The sequence below is a fragment of the Cyprinus carpio genome, chromosome A23, assembly GCF_018340385.1.
Source record: "Cyprinus carpio isolate SPL01 chromosome A23, ASM1834038v1, whole genome shotgun sequence".
Taxonomy (NCBI): domain Eukaryota; kingdom Metazoa; phylum Chordata; class Actinopteri; order Cypriniformes; family Cyprinidae; genus Cyprinus; species Cyprinus carpio.
In genome coordinates, this window is record NC_056594.1 from 4,742,552 (window position 1) to 4,768,135 (window position 25,584).

The 25,584-nt window shown below is 35.0% G+C and overlaps 1 protein-coding gene across 1 annotated transcript in view; it reads right to left on the reverse strand.

Annotated features, from left to right (window-relative positions):
• Positions 1 to 6,626: 6,626 nt before the first annotated feature.
• LOC109051259 (bone morphogenetic protein 7-like) overlaps positions 6,627 to 25,584 on the reverse strand; it is a 49,595-nt gene continuing 30,637 nt past the window's right edge. Inside the window, exons 2-7 of the mRNA XM_042712715.1 lie at positions 20,500 to 20,692; positions 15,086 to 15,234; positions 11,939 to 12,146; positions 10,334 to 10,392; positions 9,331 to 9,458; positions 6,627 to 7,174 (exon numbers count right to left, since the gene is read on the reverse strand). Of these exons, the coding sequence (XP_042568649.1) occupies positions 7,025 to 7,174; positions 9,331 to 9,458; positions 10,334 to 10,392; positions 11,939 to 12,146; positions 15,086 to 15,234; positions 20,500 to 20,692 (887 nt within the window). The 3' untranslated portion in view covers positions 6,627 to 7,024. The remainder of the gene's footprint in view (positions 7,175 to 9,330; positions 9,459 to 10,333; positions 10,393 to 11,938; positions 12,147 to 15,085; positions 15,235 to 20,499; positions 20,693 to 25,584) is intronic.

Below are 25,584 nucleotides of genomic sequence, written 5' to 3' on the forward strand. Positions count from 1 at the left end.
GTTCGCTTGTATGGTAAAATGGGTAAAAAGAAGAAAGATTCAAAGACCTACGAAAAATGTGATTTGAATAAAAACTATATAAAGTTAATCAAATAATTGACATTACCATTCTTGTGCTTCTTACATGAGCAACATATAAAATATAAAAATATACATTTGAAACAGCAATGAATAAAACACACTAGTGGTACCTGAGTGAGCTCAGAGCTGAGATCACGGTCTTCAGTCAGCTGCTGTGTAAGAGATGCACCAGAGGAACAGTAAAGGATGTTGTCATTTTCATCTGTCCACCCAGACTCTTTAATCAACAGACAAGACAGCAGCGGGCACATATCAGTATGATGATGATGCTTATTAATCACTGCACACTTTGTCAGATCTTCAGGTGCAGTACCTATGAAGGTGTTGTGACTCTTCAGACTGCGAGTGAAACCACTCGCTCCTTTAACTGATGAGAGGCAAAACGACGACCTTTCAGCTTAATTACGAAATATTATTAAAACATAATGCTTTAAAATGTAAAATGTTTTAAAAATGATTAAAAGTGTACTTAAGTGAACTAAAGCAACAGTCATGAAAGTGAACTCTCAAATACACAAATATTTTTCATTAATATTATATTATCTGCAAGTATATACTGTATATATATATATATATATATATATATATAAAGTATATACTATATATATATATATATATATATATATATATATATACTGTATATAGGCATGCTTAAAAATGTATGCAAGTATGTATGTATATACACACACACACACACACACATACACACACACACACATATATACATGCATACATTTTTAAATGTGATTTATGTCTCCAAATGTCTCCAAATGTATGTCTCTGTGGGGTCACTACATATGATTTTAGTCTTTTGTGCATATTTGATAAATCTGACTATTTACACATGGAGTAAACAGCATGCGGTTGTGCTGTGGTAAGTTCACCTCATCCAGGTGGTCACATTCGTGTTTCTCAGCCTGCTGTTCCTGCCTCAGAGATGGGCTGCTGTCTGTCTGGTCCTCTGGGGCTCTTCTTTGAAGACACAGTCCCTCTGTGGACCTACACACCAGTTTTGATGGGCTGAAGGTTCTCTTTGCCTCCATCAACTATGAGAGGGTAACTCCCTACAGAGAAGATGATTAAAAATGAGAAAATGCATCTGAAGCAGGTGCACACTATGATTCTAACTGAGCCATAAAAATATTCTCTGTTGTCAACATTTCTGTGTTCTTTCTATGAGTGTAAGTTAAACTAGTAAAATGGTGCCATCTTGCGATCAATAGTTACAGACTTGCTAAAATGGCTTCAGAAGATTGACTTTTAAGGTCATTTTAAGGTCTATGTACATCATACCTGTGTAGCCCTTCGATTCTGTCTGGCCTGCCGTGATTTGGCCTTCCTCTGAGACTCTGCCTCCTCATCCCTCACTGGGATCATGCGTGTCCTGAGAGGTATTAGTACATACAGTATAAAGCACATATTAATGCCTTATTCTGAATGACCATATTCTTGATCCCTTTACCCTACCCAGTTTATTTTGGGGCAGATATATGACCCATACATGTTCTTGACAGGATTTGTAAGATTTAATCAGTAATGTTTGTGCTCTCATCAGATGTTTCATTCTGCACAAGCAGAACAATATCTATAAGTGTCGAATTTCCCCACAGAAAGCAATAGAGGCCAGATGACATACAGTACTTTCCCACAGAGATGAGCACAAAGAGATGAGCAAGCATTCTGTCTAATGACCGAATCAGACCACTTAGCATGGCGCATGTCCTCAACCCTTCCTATCCAGCAGAGTTATCGATCCACATGTGGCCATGAGCCTCCAGCAGAGAACCATATCAGAGCATTGTTGATGTGATGATTCATTTACACTCAATTTCTTTAAAACGTTGTACCTGCCATCTGCTCATTCTCCAAATGCCTCTGTTGACCATTATAACCTACATCTAATTATAAATTAATTATGGCATTTTTTCATTATTATGAATACCAGTTCCCTCAGAGCTCCACAAGTCTTCAAAAAGTTACAAGAGACTCCATCTGTCCTGTGAGACTTTATCTCAAACCAGAAAAGTAAAAACATGCTACAGTACCAAAGGAAAGTGTCTTAACTCCTGCTAAGAGCACAGTATTAAAGACATCACTGATTCCTCAAGGCCACAGATACAGAACAGTAAAGCACAGCACAACACTCCCACAGTACATCAACCATGATCAAGGAGGAGCATGCAGCTGTTTGAGGGAGATACTGTACCTGAGCAGACAGTCCTGCATCATCCAGACTGACACTACACAGCTCTGCTGATGCCAGTAATGAGAAGAGGGAGAGCGGAAGAACACAGGATACAGTGACTTTCAAGGGAGGAGATTAAATAGCAGGACAGAACACACTGTAATTGACAGAGAGATACAAGCATAGACAATAGTCACATGATGATCATTTTATTCAGATTTAGGTCATTCAGAAATACAATAGCGATGCAATTTATACAGACAATGATTTTAATGTTTGTCATTTCAGTTTCTGTATTTTTTTAATCATGTTTTCAATTTCTGTACATTTTCTGTCTCTCTCTTCGCACTAAAGAAACATTTTTGGCATATGTATTTTAAATATTTATTGCTATTTCTGAACAAATTAATTTGAAAACATTTTTTAAAATAATGATCGGTGATTTTTTGTGTCATTAAAAGAAAATTCAAGTTTTTAGAAATGTTTAGATAAAAGCAAACAATATGGGATAAAAAGACAAAATAATGACATTCATAAGTTCGAAACTAACATAAAAAGTTACAATTATGAGCTAAAAGTCATCAGTTAATTATTTTTTATTTTGACAATGTTATAATTTAGACTTTTTATCTAATAATTGTAACTTTTTATGTTAGGGTCGAACTTACAAATGTCATTATTTTGTCTTTTTATCCAATATTGTTTGGTTTTATCTAAAAAAATTTATAACTTTTTTATGTCAATTATAATTTTGTTTTTTCTATCTTTTTCTTATTTGGTGAAAATAAGCTTCCATATTTTTGGCCTCTCATACAGATTTATTTGAATCAGAGTTTTCATGGACATTGGACTTTAAAACTACTGTGGATTAAAAAAAAAAAGCAATAGGAATAGAAATCCACTGCAGACTGTAGATACTGCTGTCACAAGATGATCCTAGAGTTCATGTAGTGACACGTGTTGACCAGTAGAGGACAGCATTATCCTCTCCACACACAAATTGTTGGTAAACATGGGCTTTTGAAAAGATTTGGCTGGTTACTTAAGTAGAGATGTTAGATTACATCATACATAAGACACAGGGTTTCCACTAATTACGGAAATGTTTATAGCATAGTGTGATTGGAAATGTTTATTAAGTTTAGAATTATCTGTAGTAAAGTTGAGCTAATTATGTGTGTCATGTTGCAATTACTTAAATTGCAAGTTGGAAACTCACTTGAATGCGTTACAGGAATAAAACCAGCATCTGAATACGCACAAAGCAGTGTCAAAAGAAAAGGATGTCAGAATGCTCAGTATTTATGAACATCATCATAAGACACCTCATGAAGAATGAAAAAGCAGGGATGAGAAAACTCTTTATTCTTTTTTTGTTTTATACTGAGGAGGATAAAGGTTTTAAATATATTTCTTCTTCCCTTTTCAGTTTTATTCAACAAGGATCCATTAAATTTGTCAAAAGTGTTTATGATGCTACAAAATATTTATATTTCAAATAAATGTGTGTACTTTTGAACACTCTATTCACTGATTCAAAAATCCTAAAAAAAAAAAATAAATAAATAAATAAATAAAATTATATATATATATATATATGTGTGTGTGTGTGTGTGTATATATATATATATAAAAAATAAAATTGTTAATTTTAAATTTTTAAATAAATAAATAAAATTATATGTATATATATATATATATATATATATATATATATATATATATATATATATATAATAAGTGTCCTTTATTTCATAAAAATTATACTATCTGCAAATCCTGTGTGTATATATATATATATATATATATATATATATATATATATATATATATATATATAAAATTATTTAATTTTTGCCCCCATTTTTCATGAGTTGAACTTTAAGATCTAAGACTTTTTCTATGTACACAAAAGGCCTATTTCTCTCAGATATTGTTCACAAATCTGTCTAAATCTGTGTTAGTGAGAACTTCTCCTAATAATAATCCATCCACCTCACAGGTGTGGCATATCAAGATGCTGATTAGACAGCATGATTATTGCACAGGTGTGCCTTAGGCTGGCCACAATAAAAGACCACTCTAAAATGTGCAGTTTTATTACACAGCACAATGCCATCAGAAATAGGCCTTTTGTGTACATAGAAAAAGTCTTAGATCTTAAAGTTCAGCTCATGAAAAATGGGAGCAAAAACGAAAGTGTTGCGTTTATAATTTTGTTCAGTGTATATATTATTTCTAAAGGATCATGTGACACTGAAGACTGGAGTAATGATGCTGAAAAATCAGCTTTGTCATCATAGCAATAAATTACATTTTTAAAATATATTCAAATAGGAAAAAGTTAATTTAAATTGTAATAATGTTTCACAGTGACTGTTTTTACTGTATTTTTGATCAAATAAATGCAGCCATGGTGAGCAGAGGAAACTTATTTCAAAAACATTATAAATTTTTTTGTAAAATTGACTAGAGATTAATAATCAATACATTAAAAAAAAGTGCTTCAAAGCCAGGTATGACCACATGTTTGGTGAGTGAGTGTGTGTGTGTGTGTGTGTGTGTGTGTGTGTGTGTGTGTGTGTGTGTGTGTGTGTGTGTGTGTGTGTGTGTGTGTGTGTGTGTGTGTGTGTGTGTCTGTGTGTGTGTCTTTCCCTGGACCGACAGAGGTCAAAGATCAGCACTTGAGGTGGAAATAAATACCCACCATTTCTCATTCTCATCAGTTTTGAGAGTGAGCAGGAGACCCATGGGTCTGCAGAGGAGGAGGTCATAAAACAACATGACACCGAGAGGAAGTCCACGTTAGCCGTGCTGATAGATGACAGTATTTGCGAGACTGCGATGTTAATGGTTTCTGGGAGTTGGCGAGGGGTGGGGGACAATGTAGAGATTTCCCCTCTTAGTACCACATTACCTCCCCATTAACCTCTGACCCCGCATTGCCGAGAGCAGAGGAGGGTGCAGAGGTTCAGCGGAGAGCAGAGCGAGAGAGATGAGAGGAGGAAGAAGAGACCTCTCGGGCAGCCAGTGCCCCTGGCCTCAGAAAGAGAAAGTGGGAGTGCGGCCCATGACCTCGCGCACACACACATGGTCTGCATTTGGATGTCTGCGGGTGGCACGGAGCTAACGCTAATCTGAAACAGCCTCCGCTATAAACAGGATGTTGGAAGAGAGAGGGAGAGAGAGAGAAAGCAGAAAGAAGCCGGTGAGAAGAGCATGTCTTGTTGAAGGTGTTGGATTGGTCTGAGGTGATGTGCCTCTACTTTCCTGTCTGTCTCTGTATTAAATGTTATCAATTTCTCGGTCTAATAACTATGGAAGCCTGTTTCCATCTCAGGGTAAAAAATAAAAAGGCAATTGTAACTTTATGTCTCACAACTGCAGCTTGTTTCTAACTGCAACTTTATTTCATTTTTGATTTGAATATTTTCAAGATATTATTGTAGAGTTCTGGTTTGATTCTATAAGAGTTAGTTGCAAATTATATATGGATAGATCGCAATTAGCATTCCTTTGGGGTTTTTGAGAGATGCTCTGTGTGCGTGTCCTCGCTAATACACACACATGTGGAGCCGCAGGTCTCAGGTCAGTGCTGGGCTATGAGGTGCTTGATGTACTGAGAGAACAGCCTGTGTTTATTCAAACTTATTTATTGGGCTAGGCCTGCAGTAAAACACTATCAGAGTCTGGAATGATATCCTCACCTCACATGCTCCTAATAAATGCCTATCTGTGGAAATAAGAAGAAGGGAATGTACTCGGCCTTTAACTTAAGGCAAGCGAATGAAATGGCAGGAACCAGGTTTGAAAGGCAGTGGAGGAGTTAACCAATCAGTCTCATCCTCTTATTATAAAGAAGTATTTATATTGATTTCTTAAAAGGACAGTTCATCCATAAATGAAAACTGGCATCAATTACTCAGCCTGAAGTTGTACCAAACCTGTATGAGTTTCTTTCTTCAGTTGAGCACAAAAGATGATATTTTGAAGAATGTTGGTAACCAAACAGTTACTGGTCCCCATTGACTTCCAAAGTATGGAAAAGAAATATATTATGGAAGTCAATGGCTAATAGCAACTGTTTGGTTACCAACATTCTTCAAAATATCATCTTTTGTGCTCAACAGAAGAAAGAAAATGATACAGGTTTGGAACAACGTGAGGGTGAATAAATGATGACAGAATTTTTCCATTTGGCAGCAGGTAATCCCATATTTTGGAATTTTATAACATGGAATGATTACATTTTCAAAAATGTCTCATTTTACCTGAATTGTTTTGGAAAATGTATTTTAACAGTGTGGAAGACATATAAAAAAAAAAAAAAAAAAAAAAAAAAAACAGACCAAAAGACAAGGATGTTTTAGACTCCATGTTGGAAGACCAGGAAAATAAATACACTTTTGTTTCATTGAAAAACTATTTACACAGTAGAAAGCACAAGTATCATATAGAAGTGTGTACATGTCAGCATGTATATGTGTGCACACATATGCTGGTGTTTGTGTGAGACAAAAGTTATTTGAGGAAATTTCCTTTCACTTTTTTGCCATATTTAAAACATTAATTGTTGTACATATATATAATTTTGCACATTGTCCATGGTAAACAAAATCCTGGAACTGGCCTGAGATCTTCATATGGTTTTGTTGGAAACTTGTTGGTTGTCCTTTTAATAAGCAAATGAGGAGCAGTCAAATGAGGAGCAGTGTGTGTGTGTGTGTGTGTGTGTGTGTGTGTGTGTGTGATAGGACTCTAGTGGCAGCCACACGCTCTGACCACCATGTTGCGGTATTTCTTCAGGATGACATTGGAGCTGTCGTCGAAATACAGGACGGAGATGGCGTGGAGTTGTGTAGGGGCGCAGCATGGTTTTGGAACCATCTCGGGGTTGATGAAGTGAACCTGAGAAAAAAAAATACAAAGGTCAAAACTGAAGGTCAAAACAACAGTACTTTACTTACAGTAGACGGTAGTTTTATTCTACTCAAATTGAGAGAATGACAGTCTGACTCAGTGATGTGCATGATTAAAAAAATATATATATATTTAATCTGTCACAACTTGTGTTTCAGTCAGGACCACTTCATCAAGTGAAAGTGAAATTGAGGTTGAGATGGTATAGTGATAGTGATGGTGACCCATACTCAGAATTCGTGCTCTGCATTTAATCCTTCCAAAGTGCACACACACAGCAGTGAACACACACACACACCATGAACACACACCCGGAACAGTGGGCAGCCATTTAAGCTGAGTCGTTGTATTGCCGGCCCAAGACTCGAACCCACAACCTTAGGGTTAGGAGTCAAACTCTCTTCCCCCACGACTTCCCCCATAGTCCAAAAGAGACATCAAAATATATTTATTACAATTATATAGCATACAGTTAGTGTTTTTGAAAGATTTTTCTTATGCTCACCAAGACCGCGTTTACAACCCCAAATCCAGAAAAGTTGTGACATTTTGTAAATAAAATCAAGACTCTGTGATTTGTTAAAGGGAACCCTGGGTATTAAGACTTAATATGAAGTAAATGATGTCTCTTATTGAAATATGTCGTATAAAATCCATGAAAGATTTACATTATTTTTAAAAATCCACATCGTTTTATACATATTTTGGACTATGGGGGCTTTTTATGATATTGTGAAAAGATTCAGGGAATCCAGAGACATCTCAGTCTGTTTAGGGCAAGGCAGGAAATCTCAGTTAAATGTGCACGAGTCCTCAGATGGCATTACATAAGAAACCTTCATGCTGTAGTGTTAAATATAGCCACATGGGCTCAGGAGTACTTCAGTAAACCGCTGTCACTTAACACAGTTTGCCACTGTATCAGTAAATGCAACATGAATCTCTGTTACTCTGGGAGAAAGCTAAACATCAGTTCTATGCAGTGATTCCACGGGTTTCTCTGTGCCAGAGCTCATCTCAGATAGACAAAAAGACAGTGGAGATGTGTGCTGTGGTCAGATGAGTCCACATTTCAGTTTGTTTCTAGGAAAAATGGACATCAAGTTGTCAGTCTCAAAGACCAAAGGGACCATCCAGACTTTCATCAGCGACAGAAGCAAAAGCAAATGTCTGTCATGGTATGGGGTGACTAGAATATGTGCAAAGGTACCATTGACCCATTGACAATCGAGGCATATATTGGGATAGTACAGAGACATATACTGCCACCAAGATGACGTCTTTCATGAGAACTCTTTCATGAGAACTCCTTGGTTATTAGATCAAGACAATGCCAGCTCTCATTCTGCATGTGCTACAACAGCGTGGTTTCTTAGACACAAGACAAAGGTTAAAGAGACTGAACAATATTCTTGATTTTCTGGCATTTCACAAAACATCCCAACTTTTCTGGAATTGGGGTTGTATTAGATAAAAAAAAAAAAAAAACTAATATTGTCAAATATTATTTCAATTTAAAATAACTGTTTTCTATGTGAATATAATCCAAAAGGTAATTTGGTGATGCAAAGCTGAAATTTCATCCTTCAGAAATAATTCTAATATGCTGATTTGCTGCTCAAGAAATGTTTCTTATCATCAGTGTTGAAAACAGTTGAGCTGTTTAATATTGTTGTGGAAACTGTGAGCCATTTTTCAGGATTCTTTGATGAATACAAAGTTCAAACAGCATTTGATTGATTTATTTATTTGACATTATAAATGTCTTTACTGTCACTTTTGATCAATTTTATGAATATTTGCTAAATTAAAGTATTCATTTCTTTGATTTGACAAGTTTTTGATGAAACCGATATTGCTGTTGCAAGAAATGTGGGACTTTTATAATATATAGGTGTTAATACACATTATATAAAAGTATTAAAAAAGTAAAAAAAAAAAAAAAAATATATATATATATATATATATATATATATATACATATATATACAGTATATATATTAAATGTAAATTAACTATAGAACCGAAATAATTGAATGGTAGTGTATATTTGATTAAAAGAAAGTAAGATACAACTGAAGAATATGGTATTTATGATTGGCAGCTGTGTAAAAAGTACATTGTGTAGATGGTGAAGGTCTTACCAATGTCTGTACGATGGCATGGTTTGTGGCGTTCATGTAGGAATTGAGAGGAAAGGCACATTCTCCCATACAGTAATATGCAGCGTATCCTTCTGGAGCTATAATCCAATCCTGAAAGATGGACAGAGCACAAATCTGTTAACACAACATCCAACTTCAGTCATAAAGCCTGCGCTAGATCTTTCCCAACCAGATGGTCTTCATTTTCATAATGCATTCTGTACGTCAGATCTCTCAGATTGTGAACCAAAATATCCTAATAATGCCTAATCGTATTCCGCAATCGTGTTAAAGTATGTGTAAAATGTTATGATTCAAAAGGGAATTTGGGGGGAATATAAACTCACATGCTAGAGCCAGGGTCTCAGAGTCCTCGCCAGCTCTCTGAGTGAGTGTTTATGTGCCATGATCCAGCAGGAGAGACAGATAAGCTACAGGTGGCAAGACTATGGGTGTGTAAACAGAAACGAGGCTCTCCTATCTCTGCTTGACTGCTGGTGCTCGTGCTTTTGAGGAAATGCAGCCTAATGGAGCGACTGACTTGAGCTACGCAGACTCATAAAATGGTTTGAGCCGTAAACACAGTGAGAGATAAAGTGGAATGTCGAGTGAGAAGGAAAAAGAACAGAGCTGAGAGAGGAAGCCTAGTGAAAAAATCATCAAGCTGATTTTTGGAATATTTTAGAATAAATTCAGCTTTAAGCACAGAGAAAAATACCATTTTAAAATATATTACAATAGAAAACAGTTATTTTAAATTCTAATAATATTTCACAATATTACTGTTTTTACTGTATTTTTGATCAAATAAATGTAGCCTTTGTAAGCAGAAGAGACTTCTTTCAAAAACATGAAAAAATCTTACTGACCCCAAATTTTTGAATGGTAGTCTATATATTTGCCCTTTGAATGATTTTCTGATAATTACAAATGGCAATTACTTGATAGTGGGTATTAATAGAATTTTTAAGGGGTGGGGTATGAAGAGAGTGATGTAGGGGTTATCGAAAACTAACGTACAACTCATGTTTTTTAAAGGTATGGTTCTGATCATGTTTGTTGCTTGTCTGAAAACAAAGAGAGAGGGGGGGGGGGGGGGGGGGATTGATGGAGAGTGAGGGAGGATTTTTGAAGAATGGTGATTTTATCATATATTTTAATAATGATAGTTTTATCAAGTTTTATTAAATAAATTTATTTTTTTGTTTTGTTTTTGTTAGTCAAACAGCTGAAAGTGTTTCAAATATGGACTTAAAATGTGTAAAGGGGTGTTAAAGCTAATGTTAAACTGTGAGAGACATGGAGAAATATGAGGTACAGGTCACTGAAGTGGTCTGAAATACTTATAACCCTCATACCCATGCAGAACATCTACCCAGATTCATTTAATATCCATTTAACACTGTAATGCTATTACTGTGCAAAATAACCTGCAGAGAATTACACAGTAATAGGAAACACATGAACACACACACAATTCAGCCCTGCTTGTCCTTTGCCTTAAAGGGGTAGTTCAGCTTAAAATGAAAAATGCTGGACCAAACCTGCATGCTATTATTTTTGACAAGTTTCTCATAAAAAGCTTTCACAAGGCTTCAGAAGACCGTTTAATTCTTTAATTTATTTGGAGCTTGAGCTGTGAAGATTATTAAAAATGTCAGTTTCTGTGTTTTAGTTCCATGGAAAATTTTCCAGCAAACAGGTTTCAAAAGACATGAGGGTAAACGCTGACCGAATTTACGTTTTTGTACTGGACCATCCTTAGCTTTTTGGTTAGTGAATAAATAATTTATTGATAAAATAGTCTATTGTGGAAAAAGAAGTAGTGAACTGAATGTTATATTATCAGACACTTAATTGCTTGTTATTTTCAGTTAAAATAAGATATATTATAGTTTAAGTTTATATTAAATGTAATTAGTTGAACTTTGGAGTGATTTTATTGAACCACTTAAGCAGGACTTCTTTACATGTAATTACATAATTTAATTTTCTTTGAAATATGGTTCAAGTGTACTGCTGAATGCTGACAAGCATTTATGATCAACTAAAATATACTTGAATGTCAGTTCTATTGAAACTTGGATGTGTTGTGTTTCAGTGTATTATTAAATAACACAGTTACAGTTAATAATCAAATACTTTACATGTGCTTTAGTATGTTAGTCAATACATCAAAATAAGCGTACTTCTTTAAAGCACAACAAAATATTATTAAAACAATGATTTAAAATGTTCTTTAAAGTAAAACTTTTCATTTGACTATTACAAAGAGCACTTTTAAAAGTGTACTTAAGTGTGTTAAGAAACGTGAAAGTGAACTCTCTTTAAGTACACTTAAGTGACCTTTTATTTCATTAAGTATATATGTATATATATTTACTTTTAAGATTTGAAGTACACTACAAGTGCACATTCAACAAGGGTGTCCTAGTTTCTAGTGATGAAATCATCACTAAGCAAAAATTTCGAAGGAAAAATTGTTTAGCATGGTATTGTTTTAAGTACCTTTCTTCTGGTTGTTACTGCTATCCTTGAATTAGTTTTTCTTCACCTGCCTTCACACTTCTGTACTCGATATATTGAAAACACACACACACACACACACACACCTGCGATATTGGCAACACGCAGTGCCTCCTGGCCCTTGGTGGTTTTGGAACGGTTGGGATTGCGCTGCTTGTTGCCGCCATGTGCGGAGCGGATGCTGCGGATGTGGACCTCTGTGGCTTTGAAGAAGGCCACCATGAAGGGTTGTTTGCTCTGGGGTCCGCTGCGGCCCACCAGCCCCGCCACCCATGGGTTCGCACTCTGACCTGCAGGGGGAGACAGAGAGATTTCAGCACATACAGAGACACAATGCATCATTCATCCGAGATCTGAGAGGACACAATAACATCTTGAAATTGTAAAATCTTGGAAATGCTGACATGTACAAATCCCAGAAGACAAGTTATACAGGGCCCTTGAAAGACGTTTTTCACCTGTGTAGCAGGAAGCACTTTTTCGCACAACTTTTTCCGTTTGTGAATCAGTTCTTAAGAGAAATCCACACATCACTCAACGGGACAGTTTAGCAATCTTTCATTTTGTCAGAGCCCTGTGGCCTAATAATCGTGTAATATTCATTATATAATAATCAGTTTGTGTCTAAGATGTTCACAGTCTTTGTGTAAGAGAGTGTGTGTGTTCTCCAAGAATATGCAATTTCTGATGTTTATTTTGTGTAATCTCTCTCGCTCTCAAGAGCGCTTTTAGTTCCCTGTTTACTCAGAAAATTCCTGTACTTACATCTGTTTCTGTCTCTGTGCCATTCTGGACTCCTTTTACCTACACGCCGGCTTTAATGTGTGTGTGTGTGTGTGTGTGTGTGCTTCCTGCAAAGAGGAAGGAATGCTCTCTCTGTCTCCACACCGAGGTAAAGCCGGGTTGCCGGTTGCCTACGGCGACAGAGTAGGCGTCCCACAAGCATGTCTCGACAAGCACGCTGATCTACGTGAGCCCCATAATACAGTGCACCTGTTTTCATGCTAACACTTAAAACCTGTAACATCCTGTACACACACACACACCACCCTACTCACGCAGATTCAGTACAAAACACACTCCCACTGCGGCTGGCAATGAAGTATGTGAGTGAAAAACATAATAGGCTCAATTCTGCATTAGTTAGACTAAACTACACCCTTCATAGTGATTTCTGTTGAAACTCCAGACTAAGCATTAGTGATCAACACATCTAGATTATGCATTCTTCATCTTGTATTAGTGGTCTTAGATGAAGAGTCAGATCATTAGCACTTTTCTAGGTTCATTTGTGCACAGTTGATTGGTTCTTCCTCTTTCAGATTATATATACAGTGCATTCTAAAGGTTTGAGACTACATTGAAATTCAATATAATTAATAATGAACATTTTAGATTCTGCATCATTTTTCATTTGATCAACTTGATCATGTCTATTGAAGCTGAAGACCCTTGTGAAAAAGAAGTGCACTTCACTGTATTGAATGTACACTTGTAGTGTACTTCAAATTTTAAAAGTATCTTTTTAAAAACTGTACTTGTAGATAATATAATATTAAAGAAATAAAAAGCCAAATAAGAGTTTTCACTGGAGAATTTCATCTGAACAAGTAACAACTGCCTCTTTTGATCTGACCAACTGAGGAAAAAAGCAATACAATAAATTGCGCTATTAATGGTGATTAAATTTAACGATCGGTTAGCTCATATCACATCAAACCGTGCCACTTATTATTATTGTTAAACTTTGTTTTCAAATTCAATTACATATAAAGATGTACTTTAATCCTACTTGAGTGACTCAAAAGCACTCCAAAGTTCAGCTAACTGGATTTAACATTTAAATTATTATACATATTTGAATTTAATTGCAAATATCATGCAGTTAAATGTCAGAAAACATTATATTCAGTTCTCAGTTAAGTATGTTCTTTTAAAGTACATTATTTCTGTAATAATTCCTTTTAAAACCATGCTAAAGTGCACTTCTTTTTCACAAGCTGATGCCCTTTTGGATCTCAAATCAACCGGTTTTGACACAAATATCATGCAGCGCAAGTGCTGCTGCCATTAAAGAAAAAGAGACACAAACCAAAATTCTAAGATGTTATGAGACTCACGTTAATTTTGCAGGTCAAATTTTCATTCAATTTGTTATTTTGATTATATAACTTCTAATGACAACAACAGCAACAACAATTAAAGAGATAGTTCACCCTAAAATGAAAATTACTCCATGATTGACTCACCCTCAAGCCATGACTATATGACTTTTTTCTTTAAGACGAATACAGTCAGTGTTATATTTGAAATATCCTGGCTCTTCCAAGCTTTATAATGGCAGTGAATGGTGGTTGAGATTTTGAAGCAAAATAAAGTGATCAAGTACAGACTGTATCAAGGTAAAAACAGGAGCTTGAGTAGGACTGATTTTGCCAGAAAAAAAAAATTACGAAAATTTTCACACTCCAAAGAAGAGATCACGATAAAATCTTAACAGGATGGTTTAAGACAGAATCAATAGTCGAGAAGAACATTCTAGAACAGGGTTATTTACAATGATATCAGATAAAAATGTATGTTTAGCAGCCCTAACAGCCTTTTGGAAATTATGTAGGGAAACATTCAGCATTTCGAATGATACTTGGAGCCTATCTTTTTTCCATTTACTTCCAACCCCCAGTTCAACCTCATTTACCTGTATGTATTTACCCCCCGGAGCCGCGTGGAGTACTTTTTATGATGGATGGATGCACTTTATTGGACTTCAAAATCTCAAAACTTCCAATTCAATTTCATTGTAAATATTGGAATTGGAAGGGCAAGTTTTTTTCCGATTGTATTCATCTAAAAAAAGAAAGTCATATACACCTAGGATGACTTGAGGGTGAGAAAATCATGGGGTAATTTTTGGGTGAACTATACCTTTAAATTCTTAAATTAATAAATAAATTAATTATATGAGTTTTTGTATAATTTTTTTAGATTTTGGACCCCCCTGAAGATGTTTTCTATGAATGGCCTGTAAATGCATTGTAATAAATTGCCCTTCAATGATACTGTAAACAACTTAACGGCACACAAAAGCAAAGGCAAAACAAGCCAAGTGGTCTGCAGCATGGGCTAAGAAAGTCTCTGCAGGCTAAGCAGTCTCTGTCTGTGATGCAACACGATGTACTTGTTTCATATTTTGACCCCTGTGACCTGCGGCATGTGCACATTCACTTACCATCCAAACTTTCCAGAGCCAGCTGCAGGCCCAGATTTCTGCCCGGGTTCAGCACCCAGTGGTTACTGGTGGCTGTGATGTCGAACACCAGCCAACCCTCTTCTGCTGCCCAGATCACCCGCGAGTCCAGCAGGAACAGATCTGAATCCCTGATGGAGAGAGAGAGAGAGCATATGAGCAAATGAGCATTGGCACAAGAGAAAAGTAGCCTATTTTATATTTTATGTCATTTCTTTGAAATGAAGATGTGGGATTTCATTTGTTTAGCGGTGTCAGAACCAGAGTTATTACTCTTGTTAATTAAAACTAAAACTAAACGCATACAAAAAATTTTTGGAATCATATAAAATATTAAAATATTTAACTTAATTTATGTCCACTATAGTTGCCAAAGCAACATTTCTCATTTTATCTTAGTTTAAGTTGAAGTAATAAAATAAATAAAATAAAACTACAAGCTAAAACTTCATAAAAACTATATTGACATGTATAAAAAAAACACAAAACAAATATAACAGTATATCAATGATACTAAAATAACACTATCAGTAACTTATATATATTCATACACTGTAACTTCTAGTACCACAAAATGAATCGTAGATAATATACTAAATAAATCAAGCTCATTAAGTTATTCAACATATCAATAAAGTGTTAAAACAAGTAACGTTGTCATAATTACAGCAGAAACATCTTAATGTATGGAAGGGGAGCTTTGAATATTGTGTTAGGACTTTGAGTCAAAAAGGTCAAAAATCAGAGGCATTCAGATGATGCTATCTTTCTTGTGTCAGTTGAACTGAATCCAGCTCTTTCCGCAAGGCCTTGAACTCCAAACTTTGTATTTGTCAAGCAAACACTTTAAGAATTGCCTCTGGGATGATCTGTGGCCAGCTAACTGCTGCAGTATGTGTTCGTGGCAGCAGAATCAGTGACAGATATGAGGAATGACATTCGTATCCAATCAAAGACGTAAAAGAGGTGAGAGATGGAAGTGAAGTGAAGTGAAGCAAAAGAAAAATACAATCAATGGCATGTTGATACAGAGAATGATATAAAGGTGCTACTTTTGAATGATCCTGTTTATACAACAGCTTACATGAGCAGCTTGAATACTGTCTGTATGAACAAAGAATACAGTCAAGCTCCTTTTCTGCTCTCATAATAGATGTGAATAACACCCTGTAACTTCCATTCAGTAACAAAGTTTATTTTTTAATAAGTTTACATGTATCCAAGTCTAAGAACATATCTCATACCTGTTGATGAACTTCAGAAATTATGAAATGTTTCAAACTTCACCTTACTACATTTTTTCATATTTGGATAAACTAATTTTCAAATTTTAATTAGAAATAACTTTTTTTGTATTTATTTTCACTGATCTTTTTTTTTTAGCTTTTAGTGGATAATCATATTATAATATTTAATTGAATTTATATAATTACTAACAATATAATCAATTAATATTAATGATAATAATAATTACTACTTCATATATATATATATATATATATATATATATATATATATATATACAGGTCAAAAGTTTGGAAACATTACTATTTTTTAATGTTTTTTGAAAGAAGTTTTTTCTGCTCATCAAGCCTGCATTTATTTGATCAAAAATACAGAAAAAAAATTTAATATTGTGATATATTATTACAATTTAAAATAATTGTTTTTACATTTATTATACTTTAAATATTCATTTATTTCTGTGATGCAAAGCTGAATTTTTAGGATCATTATCACATGATCCTTTAGAATCATTCTAATATGATGATTCATTATCAAAGTTGGAAACAGTTCTGCTGCTTTATATTTTTTCAGAACATGTGATACTTTTTTTAGGATACTTTGATGAATAAAAAGTAAAAATAAAAAGTAAAAAAGAAGATATGTTTTTGATATGTTTTTAAAATATAAATATTTTGTAATAGCAATATACGTAATTTGGGGGTCAGTAATTTTTTTTTCTTTCTTTTTTTAAATAAAATCAATACTTTTATTCAGCAAGGATGTTATATTGATAAAAAGTGATAGTAAAGAATATATATTATTAGAATTTTTTTTTTTTTTTTGAATAAATGCAGTTTTTTTTAACCTTTTATTCATCAAATATATTAGACAGCAGAACTGTTTCCAACACTCATAATAAATCAGAATATTAGAATGATTTCTAAATGATCATGTGATAGACTGGATGTTACATGTGACACTGAAGGCTGGAGTAATGATGCTGAAAATTCAGCTTTGAATCACAGGAATGAATTATTTTTTAAAAGTATATTCAAATAGAAAACTATTATTTTAAGTTGTAATAATATTTCACAATATTACTGTTTTTACTGTATTTTTGATCAAATAAATGCAGGCTTGATGAGCAGAAGAGACTTCTTTCAAAAACATTAAAAATAGTAATGTGTTTCCAAAAATTTTGACCTGTACTATATATATATATATATATATATATATTAATATATATATATATATATATATTATATATATATATATATATATATATATATATATATATATATATATATATATATATATATATAAAAAAGTTGTACCCACAGGTTATAAAATGCTGCATAAAATGATTTTCAATTGCATAACTTAAAAACTTAATTCTCATTCTTTTTATGATGTGAACACTTCTTTATCTTATACACCTTTATCTTTTATTTTGTTTATTATATTACACAACTTTTTTTATTTACTTAAATTGTATTATATTGTACAACTATTATACAAAAATGTTTAAAATTTTAATTAAAAATTATTTAAAATGAAATAAAAACTAATATTTAGTATTTATTTTCACTGAATATATTTTTGTGACAATAATATTATAATATGTAATAAATGTAATTCACATTATATTATATTATATTATATTATATTATATTATATTATATTATATTATATTATATTATATTATATTATTATTATATTATATTATATTATATTATATTATATTATATTATATTATAGGATGATCATAACCTTTCAACTCTGTCAAGCTCCTTTTCTACTCACATAATAGCAATGAAAAACATCTGGTGACTTCCATACAGTAACATCAAGTCTTATGAGAACTGAAAAGAATGAAAGCATCAAAGCAAATTAATCCAGGTCTAAAAACATATATTATGCTGATGAACTACAAAAATATGTAACATTTCACCTTACTGCTTTAACAAATTTTCATGGACTCTTGATTTTGTACAGTAAACCACTGATAATTAAAAACGTAATTATTTTCAAGGCATCGATTGGAATGACCCTTACAGTGAAAGATGGAGAAGGTGGCAGATAAAGTGAAACAGAGGGAAAGAGTGAATTAAGTGGTGAATTGGGAGAGCGAGAAACACAGCACACACTCCAGATGGTAAGCCCTGGGGAGCACTTCATTTCCTTAATTGACAGTAATGGCTTTATAAACGGCTGTTGATCTCAGAGTGTGGCTGCCCTGCACTAAATCAAACAGAGGAATTCAGAGCAAGAAAAGACTACAGCGTAAGAACGAGACTAAAAGACAGTATACAACAAAAGACAAGGGAATCACTGCAGGGAGAGAAAGCGAAGCAACTAGAAGCTCATGAACACACTTCAGACGTTTCAGAGACTCAGAGCAGTTCAGGTGCTCAGTGTGTGTGATCCAAACACCTGTTCTGCTCAACATCTGCCGCCTCAGCCTAATCCAGTCTCATTTATCCCTCCATTTCTGTCTCTTTTTCTCTCCCTGATGAGAGCACAATGGGGTGTGTTGTTCCCCAAGGACCTGTCGAGGCAACTGAGGCCTTCAGTAGGGGTCGAGCAGCACGTAGGAGGAGCTAGACGTTCTTGAACCCAATTCACAGTGCGGGTCACGCCGATATTCTAGAAGGTCCCGAACGTGCAGTGAAGGGAAGCCCTCTGGTGCACAACTGATTCTTTGAGAGGACAACTGCTGAGTCGGAATAGGAAACATGGTGTGGTGCAACAGTAAAGTTTGCAGTGGGATGGTTAGATAGAGTGAGCATTGTGTGTGTGGCAAAAGGAAACAGAAGGAAACACAAATCAAATGTGTCCAGAGTTTATAGACCAGAGGGGTTGAGAGCATTACAGCCCTCAAGAGGAAAGGATTTTCCTTGGAAAAAAGTCACAGGCAAGAAACGGTAAAGTATATCTAGGGCCACAAGAAGTCTGCAGACATTCATCATATTTTCAATGCTGATTTGGATGGAAAATCTGCAGAATTTCAGTAGCCCCTCACTGCAGAACACAAGATCCAGGGGGCGTGGTTGGATCCACATCTAGGGGGTGGAGATTGGTGGGTTTAGCGGTGGAGCTCTGGGAGATGGGTAGCTTTAGGGGTGAAGATGGGTAGGTTTAGGAATCAGGGGGTGGAGACGGGTAGGTTTAGGTATATGTAAAGTGGGAGGAGTTGGATCTGGATCCAACCACGCCCCCTGGATCTTGTGTTCTGCAGTGAGGACCATCTCCAGAATTTTGTTGTTGATGTCAAAGGTTTTAAGTCCAACCACTTTTTCTAGTGCAATTTCATCTGTCACTCGATAGAAGCTAAACTAACTAGATGCCAACATGGACAGGCAGAGTGGCTTATCCACATCCTCGAAATATATGAATGGATATTCATATAATCAACTGATTTGGGGGGACTTCAGGATTCAGAAGACTAGAATTCTAGAGTTGTTAGCAAAAACATTTACAGACTGTCAAAAATTTGGTACACATACTTGTTTTCACACAATGTACAATTATATCCATTTTTGAAATGATTCAGATTCAACATTATTAGGCAATCAAATCTGATTGGCTACTGGTAGACATTTTTTTCATAAGTCATATGTCAGGACGTCCACCAACCAAGATGTTTGCCATTATTTAACTTCACCGATCAGATGGTTACGGTGTTAATAAGAATTTTTAGTTGCTGCAGTTTTGCTATTTTGGCGCAACTTTACATGTGTCCTCAATGCCCTCTGGTCTATGTGCACAAAGATTTTCATTAGGTTTAGACATTGCATTCAGGAGATAAAGGTCAATTTGTAAAAAAATAAGTAACATCTTTTTGCCAGCAATGTCCCTAGCTATTGTGTGCAAATTTTGGTGAAGATCTGGTGAACAGCCTGGAAGATAAAGTTAAAAAAAAAAAAAAATAGCAGACAATTTTCATAGGCGGAAATAAAACTGCCAAAAACTTTTTTTTTTAGATTTTGACCCAAGGATTCAGAGTAAAGAAAAACAGATTCTAGCCCCAATGATTCTATAGTTAAAAAAAGAATATGCAAATGACCTTATTACAGTGCCACCTAGTGTCTGACAGATGTGTGTTTGCTTGCCTAAGAGCCCTAAATATAATTGATATTGTATATCCACGGTTTACAGTGTAGATGTACCTGTCCGAATGTTCCTCCAGCACCTGGTAGACGCTGATGCGGAAGGTCTCATTATCAAAGCGCTCTGGAATGAAGTCCTTGTAGATGCGGAACTCTGCAGCAGTCACCGCTTCACCCTCCGGAATCTTGGACAGGTCAAATAAGAATTCTCTGTGATGGCGTCTCACGGGCAAAAACTCCTTATCGTGTTCAACTGTACAAGACAAACAGTAAAAGAGAGCCATCCGTTTTATATCAGCACTTCAAAACAGTGTCAAAACGTTTCCACTGCAGAGAAAGGTTAGCTTGACATTCACACTGTAAACTCATGTCACCTTATGCGCACTATTGCTGCCTGCAGGCAAGTCAAGCCGCCCCTTTCTGGTTTTTCATGCACAAGCACAGAGTGCATTTCTAGACAGATGTTTGAACTCTCCAGAGTCACTGATTGAGACATAGTCCCGCAGACAGCTTTATGTGTCTCTTTCTCAAGCCGTTTCACTCTTTTTTTTACTATTTCCTCCATCATCTGGACTCTGTGAGGCAGAAGGCATCTCTCACATTTTGTGAGCTTGGGATTGATTCAAACTGGCTGACCAAATTGTGTTTACATTTTATCACCGTGAATGTTTTTTCCAAAGAGGGCAGATTCTGACATAGAGCCTGGAAGTGTTTTGGTAGCCAATGAGCTTGAATTAAAATCGTTCACTCCAAAATGAAAATGCTGTCATCATTTACTCACCCTCATGTTGTTCCAAACCTGTAGGAGTTTTTCTTCTGTTGAACACAGAAGAAGATATTGTGAAGAAAGTTGGAAACCAAACAGCTGATAGTAGCCATTGACTTCCATAGCATGGAAAAAACATATGGAAGTCAATGGCTACCGTCAACCAACATTCTTCAAACTATCTTCTTTTGTACTCAACATAAGAAAGAAAGAAAGAAAGAAAGAAAGAAAGAAAGAAAGAAAGAAAGAAAGAAAGAAAGAAAGAAAGAAAGAAAGAAAGAAAACGTCCATGTTATGTTTATTGTATTCTACTGGTTGCACATAATGACCTTTTCTGCTTGATATGCTGTACAGTAAGTGAGCTTAATGTATCTGGTGTGAAATGTGTTCACTGTACAATCACAGTAATATTTCAGAAACACAATAAGAAATCATGAAGAACATGTCTGTGTCTACAAAGTGTTGAACTCTCACTTTCCAGTGATTGATAAGCTCCGTCAGGGACTGAAGATAGCTCTCCGTGTGTCTCTCTGGCTCTTGTTCTGTCTTCTATCACTGTGTGAGGGTGCTACACATACACAAACACACAGACAATCGCAGCCTTGTTGACTCTTCAGTCAGTGCATCAGAGCCAGTGAGAGCAGCTGTCATCCTCATACCTCTACTGAGAGCCGTGAATCACTGTCTGAAGAGACTCCACTGAGTGAAAATGAAGCTGTATGTATCTCTTTAGCGATTTTACACAGTGAGTTCCAGACTCTGTGATCTGATCTGGTGGTTCTCAGCTGGTTCAGGATCAAGATTTTACATTGATGACCCAGCACCCAGCAAGTTATTAGAAATATCATTTTAATATGGTTTTATTAATTTAATATGGTTTAAAAAAACATACCATTTTTTAAAGAAGAGTTTAAATTTAATGACTCTAAAAATTAAAAATAGAAAAAAAAAACTTTACGTAATAATGTACCATTTTACCTAGAGAACTGAATTTATGCATGTTAACAATAATGTTAATGCCGAACAATTCAAAGAAAATAAATAAAAAAAAATCAAGAAAATTACAAATATGATAAAATGTGAAATGTTGAAATATCATGATTTATTAATAAATATAATATTTCACCATATGATATTTTACATCCAGAACTAACATTGCCTTGTCCAAAAAATCTCCAATTACCTCATATTTCAAGAGATTTATTGATCTTGACACACAGCCATGAAGCTCTGCAGGGGACATATCATTTAATTCATATATTATATATTTACATATCATTTCCTGTTTGATGTTTGTTTTCTGTATTTTTGGACAACTTTGACTTTGAACATGACTTTTCTGGCTGCACCACTTGAAACAATTTTCAAATAATATTAGCAATGAAGCAGTTTCGTTAAAATGTTGGAATAAAAGACATATTAATAATAATAATATAAATATTAATAATTTAATTTTTCTTCATTGTTCATCCTCTATCTTCTGCAAAAATTAAAGACATGCTAACCATATGTGTATTCATGTCACTGTACTGTATACTATATGATTTTTGTTTTATTTCATTAATAAATTTAATAAATTGAAACATCAAAAGAATAAATGAACTGTCACTGATAACAGATGTCACTGACTCATTTACAGAATCAAAGTAAACATAAAAATTTTTTTTTTAAATCATACACTGATATTTATTTGCATATAAATTATAATAATACAATGAAAAACCTACAAAGAAAAAAAAAAAGCTAAAACAAATTGAGGAGAGAGGCAGAGGTTATCTTAGTCCACACAGCCTTTGATACCAAAAACAATCTTATCCTTCTTGGATAAGTCTGTTTTGCTATCCTATCTATGCACTTTATTTACATTTCATATTGCTATTTCCCTGATGTTTGTGACAAAACAGACCGCCAATTTCAGCTAATTTCTATCCCTGCATCCCTTTCTCTCTACATGTCCTCCTCCAGGTCCTTTCATCACCTTTTCCACCCATCCTTTGCCCTCTCCATCCACCACTACCTTTCCTCATCCTCCTTTCATAGTGCCTTTAGAATGGCAGCAAACAGCACAAAGGCCCTACTGTGCAGTAAGGTGAAAGAGAGCGAGGCAGAGCGCGCACGGATCCGGTTACCCAGCAGTGACGATTAGCAGGGGGCATTCCGTGTCTCATTGTCCCGCTCTTCTCAGAGGACTGGAATTGTTTACACACCGTTCTAATTCAGAGCTGCCCTTCCACTGAACCCCCTGGGTGCCCCCTCACAAGGCAGACGCAGCACCAGGGCCACCTGTGCCCGCTTGGCACACAACGACGCCTCTCACAGAGATGCCCAGACCTCTACAGCAGCTCTAAAGCTCTAAAGCTCCATAACAATGATGCTTCTTTCTTATTATGCAGTATTTTATGGGTTCAAAGCCAAAATAAAACAAGAGTTATTGCGCATCTGACAGCTGAACTAACCTGTAGCATTTAACACATGCAGAAATAGATTCTGGAAATGGATTCACACATTTCCCACAGTCCATTAGTTCACACATACAAAAAGTTTGATAAATCATTCTAAAGACCCGTTCACACCAAAGATAATAGCTATAATTTTAAATAAAAAGTTGCGTTAAAAAGCATTGACAGTCAGTCAGAATCCACTCAACAGAGCTCAAGCATGTAGCCCTTGTGCTATGCTAAATATCCTAAACCTAATTCAGTGTTCACGGTCAAAAATGAGCAGATTTTTAAAAATTGCATAAAAATGTCTTATTATACTACATTATCACCAAATCTTGGATTCAGTTCAAACTTGTTGTCTTTCAATCTGCACAGGTTTTGTTTTTTGTTATTCTTTTTGGAATTGACTGATTGAAGGCTTAAAAATAGATTTTTGAATGAAAAATGCATGATTTATGGATAATTTTGGCAACATTAATTTAAAAACTGAGCTGAGTTGAATGAGGCTTTAGGCTTACGATCAATCAGTTCCAAAAATAATTACAAAACCCATGCTAATTGAAAGTAGATAATTAAGATAGAAGTTAATAAATAGATTGAATCCAATATTTGGTAATAATATAGCATAACAAGTAGATTTATAAGCAATCTTTTGTAGGCTGGATATTTTTGACTGGGAACACCACAAATGTAATAGTAACATAATAACTTCAACTAGCATTTTGGGAAGAAGAAAATTCTTTCCTGATCAAAATGTATGGAGTGAAACATGAGGGTTAAAGCAGCAGATGACATAACTTCAGCACATGCTTGTAATAAATAAAGTGTTAACATCCTTCGGTGTGGATGCTAATATAGCTATTGTTATAGTTATCATTGTTGGTGTATCTCATTTCAGAGGCTGTGTCCTCTGGAGGTCACATTTGCCGGCTGCATACATTGTGGTCTCATTTAAGAAAAGTAACCATAATAAAATTGACTGTGAGGTGTAAAATGCCATATTTTTTCTTACTTTCTAATCTAACGGTTACTTTTCTTAAACAAGGCTGCTTCAATGACGTATGTGGCTGACACATGTGACCTGTTATTGGATTTTCTTCCAAAAGTCTAAACATTTAGTTTGTAATAGTAGAGGGAAGAGAGGAAATGATGGTGACAAAAAAAAGAGAAATAACAACAGGATATGTTGCTAGCTAGATTCAAACTCACTTTGTCCATGTGAGCACCGTGGCCTAGCATACATTTTTGGAACACATGTGTTTACTGCTAAGCCATAGATCCAACAGATGCTGGCCAAATGGGAAGAAATGGGATTAGAAAATGTTAAACCTCAATCTGAACTTACTTTGCTCATTTGAGGCTACAGATCTTCTTCTCTTCTTCTTCCCTTTCTTCTTGCTTTCTTTATTCCCTTTCTGAAGTCTACACCTAACTTGGGACGTTTCATTTTAATTGTGTATCAAAGCAACACTTTTTAACTGCTCTATCTCTGTATTTCTCTCAGTCACACACACATCTCTCTCTTCCTTCTTCTCTCTGGCTTTCCCTTCTGTCAGGGAAGATCAAACGGTTTGCTCTAAGTGCTTTTCCATTTCTCTGTAGATTTTATGGATGACGTGCACCAAGCTGTCATTGCTTCACCCTTACACCATTTAAACATACCTCCAGGAATGTGCTTAAATGACACCCACACACACTCCTGATAATGTAGACCAGAGCACAGACACCCAAAGAGTCATGCTGTATCCATGTGTCCACCAATACAATCACCTCAATAAACACTGGAACACACTTGAACCACAATTTAAAAATTTAATTCAAGTGTGATTTCATTGATTAAAAACAAACAGTTTCACATAAAATGAGTTTAAGTTTAATTGATAAAACACTAAATATATTATTGAAAATTAAGACAAAAAGTATTGTCATATTGTGGTT